Source organism: Callospermophilus lateralis, chromosome 2, assembly GCF_048772815.1.
Source record: "Callospermophilus lateralis isolate mCalLat2 chromosome 2, mCalLat2.hap1, whole genome shotgun sequence".
NCBI classification, from domain to species: Eukaryota; Metazoa; Chordata; class Mammalia; order Rodentia; family Sciuridae; genus Callospermophilus; species Callospermophilus lateralis.
In genome coordinates, this window is record NC_135306.1 from 50,473,286 (window position 1) to 50,482,442 (window position 9,157).

General features: G+C 42.2%; 1 protein-coding gene across 1 annotated transcript in view; it reads right to left on the reverse strand.

Moving 5' to 3' along the window:
• Positions 1–9,157, reverse strand: part of Adamtsl1 (ADAMTS like 1) — a 344,581-nt gene that overhangs the window by 54,553 nt on the left and 280,871 nt on the right. Inside the window, exons 20-21 of the mRNA XM_077108065.1 lie at positions 7,149–7,165; positions 6,896–7,024 (exon numbers count right to left, since the gene is read on the reverse strand). Of these exons, the coding sequence (XP_076964180.1) occupies positions 6,896–7,024; positions 7,149–7,165 (146 nt within the window). The remainder of the gene's footprint in view (positions 1–6,895; positions 7,025–7,148; positions 7,166–9,157) is intronic.

Below are 9,157 nucleotides of genomic sequence, written 5' to 3' on the forward strand. Positions count from 1 at the left end.
GCTGCCTGTCTTTGGAAGTCAGGCTGTTCCTGGGACACCTTGAACTCCTTGGGAATTCTCCCTGTGGTGGATGAGCTGGTACGCAGGCCCCCGCTGAAGGTAAGTCCTCCTGGATGGTCCTTGAGGGAGGTTCTGTCGGAGGCTGGGCTCTGAGTGAACAGAGAGACTGAAAATCTATGGCATCGATTCACAGGTCTCCCAGGAGACGAAAGCTTCATCCCTTACATCACCCAGCTTTCTGATCCAGTTCATGAAGTTTACTCCTAGAACTCTTGGGCAAGTCTCCAGAGCACGTTTAGAACGTCAAATCCTGGAAAATGGGGTCAATGCCAAGCAAAACCCAAAAGGCAGACCTTTAGTCCAGCACTTTCTCTGAGTTGGGCTGGACTTTGCCACTGGGGCAAAGGGCAGTGTTGCCTTCACTGGCCAGACGACTGTTGGGGAAACTGAAGTCTTCAAATAGTTACCTGTGTACCCGTTACTTGTCCTTGAAACTGGAAGAAGAGAGGCAGGGCTAATGAAAAGGGGTGGAGACAGATAGTGCAGGTCTTCACATCAAGGAGAGACCCACACTAATTCAGCTTAAAAGATGTGATGCTTGGTGCTCACTTGTATGAGAGGGGCATCATCTCTAAAGATGCCTACATGAGGGGCAGAAAAGCTGATTTTTCAATGTAGCACCACTAGGGAGAGCAAGAGCATCATGATGCCTGACCATGCCAGCTTGGACTCTGGACCTTGAGCTCAGATTTTACATTAAAAAAAAAATAAAAATCCACAGTATTTAGTAGAAAGCCTCTGAAAAGTAGGTCAAAAAGAAAGAGTTCCAGTTATTTCTCTCCTAAAAGCACAGGGAGAAGTGGGGTCCTACATATCATTCATATTCATCTCCCTTCCCTTGAATTTCTCAGGTGTAGCCCTTTCTGCTGACATCCTTTTTTTGAGGAGGGCTGTCGGCAGCAGGCACACAGTCCCTTAAGACAATTCTAGAGCAAGCAGGCAGAGTAGAGAACCGGATGAAATGAGTCTCTAGTTTTCTCAACACAAGGCGAACCCCTCCCTGCAGGGCTGGAGTGAGGGTCTCCACAGGCGACCGTCACAGCTCCCTCTAGGTGTGACACTGAAGGACCCCAAAGGAGACTGAGGACTGTTCACCATTCAGTCCTCTTTGGGTTTAAGCCTGGGCCCCTGCAGAGTAGCCAGAGGTTGAGAGATGCAGGGGAGAGAGAAAATGAGAACAAATGAGACTGAGGGAGGAGGGAGAGGGGAAGGAGCCAGGGAACCCAGGGATGGAGAAAGGCCTGGGAGCTGCTTCTCAGCTTCCTTAGGAACTGGTTATATGATTTTCCCCTTCTCTGTATTACCCTTTGCCTCATGAACCCATAAAATTTGGCTTGAGATGACAAGACTAAGTATGTACCAAAAAGGTTAAACCCTTCTGGAGGAAGAGCAAGGGTATTCACGGCAGAAAATGTTCAGGATAGAAAAATGATACAAGGAAGGAGCCTGCAGTTTCTATAAAACTGGAACCACACAGTGACAGGCATCCCAGGGTCTTCATTAGCAAACCTCTCCCAGACTCACTGGAGCACAGACCTGCATCACGCATTTGCTGATGGACTGGTGCCAGTGCCACATTTGGGGGGGCTTCCTGCCAGGGACTGTGGACCTTAGGCAGAGAATGCCACTTAAAAGATATTTGAAAACATTTGGCTGACATTGTGAACATAGAATAAAGAAAGAGAAAAAGCAACCAAGGCATCATAGAGCTCATTTCCCTTTTTCTCTTAAGATCTGATATGATGAGCTGGGGGCAGGGGTCCACTCCTGTCATCCCAGTGACTTGGAAAGAAGAGAAAGAAGGAGAAGCACAAGTTGAGGGCCACCCTGTCTCCAAATAAAAAGGGCCGGGGATGGAGTTGAAATGTAGAGTGCCCTTGGGTTCAATCCCCAGTATATCCCACCCCCCATGAGAGATGGGGTGGGGGGGAGAAGAAAAGGAGGAGGAAGAGGAAAAGAGGGAGGAAAGCTGACAAGGTGACAATGACATTTTAGGAAACTTCACTATGCCTTGGATGTGCCACAGAATCCCTTGAGAAAGTATTAAATATGCTTGTCTAATATTGATGTTCAGACTCCCTTGAGGTACCAAGTGTGCTGAGCTATGGAAAAATATCCTGCACACCGTGGGGAGAAGTAATATCTACTAAACATTTGCTGTAAACCAAACTATAGACAACAATCCCATGAAGCAGGTACTATATTATTAACTACATTTATAGATGAGAAAACTAGGGCTCAAAGGGATTAAGAAATCTGCCTAAAGGCACGTTAGTTGGGATCTCTGAGTAATTAGAAGGGGGCAGAGTCTCTGCCCTCCTATTTCCCATCCAAACCCACAATGGCAGCATGGGTCCAAATGGAGATGCCTTTGAGAGAATCCCCATCTCAGCAGGTTACAGCTCATCCTGCCATGACACCAGACAGCCTCTTTAGAGAATATCTAAACTTCTGTGTTCTTATTTCTGAACTATGACATTCTGAAACACTTTTTGACTTCAAAGTTAGTCTTTCTCCTGCCATTGTAACAATAATATTTTTGTTAGGAAGGAGGGTTCCAGAATCCATAAGCATTGGCTTTCTTTGTTTTCTCTTGCTGGAAAACATGGTCAGGAGTTTTTTTTTTTTTTAACCCTCACCTAAATTGTAAGGTGACAGTACACTCTATAGAAAGAAACACCTTAAAAATGGTAGAAAATGCACTCCATCATAAAACAAAGTTCAAAGCTGTAGACCAGTGACTTGGCTTGGCTCCACACTGGATTCCCTGGTATTATTTGTGTCTTAAAAAAAAAAAAGGAAACCAAAAGAACGTGTGTTTGCTTTCTCCCCTTGTGGCATATCTTACCAACAACACAATGTTCTCCCTGTTGCTTGAAAGGATCAATAAATGGGTCTCGTCAGAATGGGTTGTAACTGGATACGATTATGAGGATTAGTGCCTTTAATCTCCACTGAGCTGCCAGGAAGCGTGATGCTATAATATCTTTTTTCTTTTTTTTTTTTAAATATCCCCGACAGGATATTCTTGCTAACTGGACCATTTGTTATATTTGGAAAGCTGCTCGTACCATGGCAACTTGTCAGGATCTTGAGGTGGGGCATCCCAAGGTGTACTTTTACATGGTAAGTTCTAGAAATTTCTTTGATGGGGAGACGGTGACTTGGTGCAAGAAAAGAGAAAGTAATTCAGATGTCAGATTTGGCAATTATTTTACAGAACTATGGCAGCCTGGAAAGGTTTTGGCCTTTCACAATTCTCCATCTGACTGGCAGATGCTAATAGCCATTCACAAACCAGTTTTCTTCTGTTTCCTGAGTACTCAGTATGGATACATTTTCTGGCATCCCATGTAGTTACCACATGTCTAAGGAAAGTGAAAAGTAGGAATGTGTGCTACTTCTAGGTGTGGCCCTTGAAAACCTGCCCAACCATCCTCTACTGTTTCTCCCCTTTCTGATTCACAAGATAGAGATTACCTCCAGGGCTTATGTTCAAGATAACATTAGAGCCCTCTGAATCAGTGACCCTGAATGCACTGTAGGATTCCACAGTCTAACTTCCTCTAACTAATATACCACCTAATAATTGGCTCCTGAACCATTTATGTCTCCACCACTAGTCCTGGTTAATCTTATCTCTTAAATCCTTCAAAAGTATCCTTCACTCTTTGGATAAAAACCTAAATGGTACCATAATCTATGAAAGACCTGGCCCTTGCTGGCCCCTACTTCCCAGCCTCATACACTCCTTTTTCTCTCTGCCCTCCATACTATCAGTCATATTTTTTACACCAGCCATATTTCACTTTTTAAAATGCAGCATTCTCTTTCTGCCTCAGGCCTTTTGTGCATGCTATTCTGAATGACAGGAATGCGCTGTCCTCCCTTGATTTTTTGTTCTCTACGTAGGCTCTAAACTCTTATGAAGAAAAGAGAACAAGGGTGAGAATGGTACCATGGGTTGGATCATCCTCAAAAATAAAAGCCCTACCATACTCGTTGCTTAATGCTTTTTTATGCTTGAGGGTTGGAAAGAATTGCTGAAATGGATTTAACAAGTTGAGAGCACAAGATGTGTGCAGAACGATGTTTAATGAAAAACTGCTAACAAGGCAAAGATACGAGGACATGAGTCAGTCTACGTAGATTATGCAATATTCTTAGACTATTATATATCCATTAAAATTAGGCTCATGACACAGACAGTGTTAATTATTGTGTGAAAAGGAAGTGGATGAAATGTAATGATTAAGGAAATATGCTTCAAAGTCTTTTGTGGTTGAGTCTGGCCAGTGGGACTTTGAACAAGTTATTTTCTTTCCTTTATGACCCTTTATTTTTCTGTTTTCTGCACTACTTCAATATTTCATAAGAAAGCAACAACTGTATATACATATCACATTGTTTTATAATTGTGGATTTATTAACTTTTCTTCCTCCAGTGAGCTTCCTGAAAGTTCTACCATTTTCATTCATGTCTCCTTGGATTAAAAGATATCCAATCTAACCTGGATCAGATATTCAATGAAAAACCACCAAGGAAGAACACAAGTAAATCTGACATGAAGCCTGTAAGCAAGCCCTTATGGAGTCCCTTCCCTGCCCAAAACCAGGCCTGGCTTGCTCATTCTCAAGCTAATTCATTGTCAGTTACTGGCAAATGTTGCTGGGGCTTAGAGAATTTTGCCCAGCCAGTTGGGAGGTCCCTAAACCCCTGGAAGAGAGGATCAAGTACAGAGAGAGGACCACGAAAGCCAATTACGGCAGAAAAGTGAAAGAAGCTCCTCTGCCATTTGGCATTTAATAGAACTGTCAGGGTTGTGACTGGAGACTCAGCTCCAGGAGGATCTCCTTGTCCAGCAAGTTCACTGTGTAACCAAAAGCAGGCTCCTTCCCACCCGCTTTGAACAATTATCTTGTCGAAACAACAGGCAAAATGACAGAAGCACAAAGATTTATTTTTAGTTAATCAGGATTACTACAAATCATTTTATCGATAATAATAATAATAATAATAATAAATACTATAATATCATAGTTAGGCAAAAACTGTAAATAACAACTTGGGCTCTGGGTCACCAACTGAGTCTCTGGATGAAATCCAGGGGATGGGGCCTCAGGTAGAATGCAAGAATGGGTCAAAGCTTCTTTTAATGTTCTAGGCTCCCCGAGGAAATACCTCCTCACCTTGGTCTGATTCTCTCAATCTCCTTCAAATTTCCAGTTCCTTGTTTTGCTACTTGTTCCTTTCTGATACTTTTACAACCCCAGCAATCAGAAAGAGACACACAAGGTCCCTCATATCTCAGGACAGTGTTCGTCTTGGAGGTGCCTGTCCCAGGGGTCAGGTGGGTATGATTGCTCTGTAGGTACAACGCATACCTGCAGAGGGGCAGCTCATTCTTGGGAAGCCCTGTCACTGACTTTGTCTTACTCTCCATCTGGGAATACGAGACCTGCAAGGATTTGGTTCTAGAAGCTTTGCTGAGGAGGCTGAATGCACAGGCTAAGGGAAGCTTAACAAAGCACTAATGCATAGCTACAAAGATAGATGTCTGATTCAGATATGTTAAAGCTCCTAGGACAGTTCAGAGACAATCAGACCTGGCTATTCTTTGGAAACAACATATCTCAGAATAAGATCTTCCTCCTACTACTATAAAATGAGTTTTCTAGCATTGCAAATTACAATTGGAGGTAGATGATGGGGATGAGATCTAAGATGAAGAAACCCCCAGAGCAGGGGATGTCACTGCTTGACACTCAGTGACAGGACGTAACTGGGGAGCTTGAATTTGGGTATGGGTGGCCAGTGGAGCATAGCCGAGGAGCAGAGTGACGGGGATACTGGAGCTGCTCCTGGCACAAGAGACTTTCCCATCTCCATTCCACTGTGGGATGGACTACTCACAATCTCCACCTGTCTGTCCCCTAATGCTCACTGCCCTGTGACATCTTGGTCCTGGGTGGCCTCTGCAAGGCCTTCTGGAAAGGAATGTCTGCATCACAATTCCTGACACTCTGCTGTCTTCAGCGACTCCTGCCCACTTCTGATTTGAGTAAGCTCCGGTTTCCTTTTGCTGTGACCTCCTCTCTCTCTCTCTCTCTCTCTCTCTCTCTCATGCTCATCTGATCTTTACTGGAGAGGCCAGTAAACAGGCATTTCGTCTCTTCAGTAGGTCCTCTCTCACTCTTACCTGGCCCCTCTGTCCTATTCTCCTTTCTCAATCCATCAAAGGCCTCCGCGTCACTCTGCCTTTCTCAGGACTCCCTGGCCAGGCATTCAAGGCGCTGCCCATCTTGCCTCCACACAACGGCTGCACTCTGGGCTCCACCCTGACTAAAGCTTATGTGTGCCTGCACAGCCTGGAGGCTTCCTAAGGGCCAGGGATGGTCTGCTCGGAACCCTTTTCCCTCATCTTTGCACGTTCACATTCTATCAGTATGGAAGAGTAAAAAGCAAAACCAAAACACCTTAAACAATAGGGAAACAAACTGATGAACATGTTACTTAGCGTGATTTAATTACCTTGCACTATAAGCATCAAGTTGTACCCCATAAACATATAAAATGTGATATATCTGTTAAAATACTATTAATAAAAACCCCTACAGTCTCTTTTAACTAATCTGTCCCATACAGAATGTTCTTCCCTCCTGTCAACATCCATAGCACTTTGCACTTTCTGAGTAACTGAGGTTCCTGCTTCAGTGTTTCTACCAGCATTGAGTCCCCAGAGCAGGATTTGTGACTAATTTGTCTTTGTACCCACTAAACCTTCCCCAAGGCACCATTAATTTGAATGATTTAGCACAGGAATGAATTTCTCACCTGCGACTTGGCAATTAATTGTCACATTCGCTCCCTGCACTGTTTTGACGATGCTTCCTACGTCCACAGTGACTGCAGGCTTCTCTGTGTTGACCACGGTCATTCGCGATGTTTTCACTAGCGGCTTTCCTGAAGATGGGAAAGAGTGTGAAGTGTCACTTGACAGCTATGGCTGTGGGGCATTTTGTTGAAACACAGGACAACCAATGAAAATTGTCTCTGCACAAGATAAATCGTCTACCCACCCACTGACCTGCCTTCCCTGGAGCTCTCAGAAAAAGCAAAGATTGAAGAGTCTGAAGATAGAGCATAGTACACCAATTGGGATGATTGATGCATTTTAATCACTAAATTAATAAGTGACTCTGAAGGTTACACTTTTCGGGTTTAGTTTTTAAATTTTTTTGAGAAAATTGTCAAATCACATTTAGTTATAAGAAATAATGCAGGGCTGTGTCCCTGTAGTATGCTGTTTTTAAGTCCTTTGGATATAGACCGAGGAGTGGGACAGCTGGGCCCAAAAGGTGGTTCCATTCCCAGATTTCCAAGGAATCCCCATACTGCTTTCCATAATGGCTGCACCAATTTGCATTCCCACCAGCAATGTATGAGTGTACTTTTCTCCCCACATCCTCACCAACAGTTACTATTGTTTGTATTCTTAATAGCTGCCATTCTGACTGGAGTAGTTTTGATTTGCATTTCTCTAATTGCTAGAGATGATGAACATTTTTTCACATATTTGAATATCACCTTTTGAGAAGTGTCTGTTCAGTTCCTTGGTCCATTTATTGATTGGGTTTCTTTTTTCTTTATTGGTATTTAGCTTTTTGAGTTCTTTATATACTCTAGAGATTAGTGCTCTATCTGATGTAAGTGTGGTAAAAATTTGCTCCCATTCTGTAGGCTGTTTATTCACATCACTGATTATTTCTTTTGCAGAGAAGCAGATTTTTAGTTCGAATCCATCCCATTTATTAATTCTTGATTTTAATTTTTGTGCTATAGGAGACTTACTAAGGAATTAGGGGCCTAATCTGATGTGATGGAGGTTTGGGTCTACTTTTTTTTTTCTATTAGATGCAGGGTCTCTGGTTTAATTCCTAGGTCCTTGATCCACTTTGAGTTGAGTTTTGTGCATGGTGAGAGAGAGGGGCTTAATTTCATTTTATTGCATATGGTATTCCAAGCACCATCTTTTCTCCAATACATTAATGTTTATTGCAGCACAATTCACAATAGCTAAACTGTGGAACCATCCTAGATATCCTTCAATAGCTGGATGGATAAAGAAAATGGAATATTACTAATATTATTAAAAGAAAACAATGGGATCTTACTCAGCAATAAAGGAGAATAAAATCATGGCACTTGCAGTAAATGGATGGAGTTGGAAAACATAATGCTAAGTGAAGTTAGCCAATCCCAAAAAACCAATTGCTGAATGTTTTCTCTGATATAAGGAGGCTTATTCATAATGGGGTTGGAAGGGGGAGAATGGGAAGATTAGATGAACTCTAGAGGGGTGGGAGGTGTAGGGAGGGGACATGGGGGTAAAAAAGATGGTGAAATGAGATGGACATCATTACCCTAAGTACATGTATGAAGACACAAATGCTGTGAACATACTTTATATACAACCAGAGATATGAAAAATTGTGCTGTATATGTGTAATATGAATTGTAATGCATTCTGCTGTCACATATAATAAATTAGAATAAAACACTTAAAGAAATAGTAAAAGAAAAAAAAGAAAGAATGCAGGGCAATCAATCCTGTGCTCATTTGTCCAGCTTCCCCTAACAGGAACATCTTACAAAACCAGAGTATAATATTATATCAATATTGCATCAATAAGGTTATATTATAGAGTATGTCCATCACTACAAATTATCCCTCATGATATCTCCAATCCCTCCTTAATTCTTTGGCATACATTAGTAGAGTTTCTATTTCCATAATTTTATCATTTCAAGAGGGTTATATAAATGAAATCATGTATAATTTATGTATGTAGCTTATTGTGACTGGAATTTTTTCAGTCAGAAAAGTTCTCTGGAGGTTCACCCAGGTCTCACATGATGTCATGGTTTATGTACCAATGTTTTGTTCCTTTTTATTGCTGAGTAATAGTCCATGGCATGAACATACCACAGTTTGTTACCATTCATTTGCTGAAGGACATCTGGGTTGTTTCCAGGTTTTGACTGATACTAATAAAGCTGCTTAAATATTTTGGGATAGGTATCTGTGAGAACAGG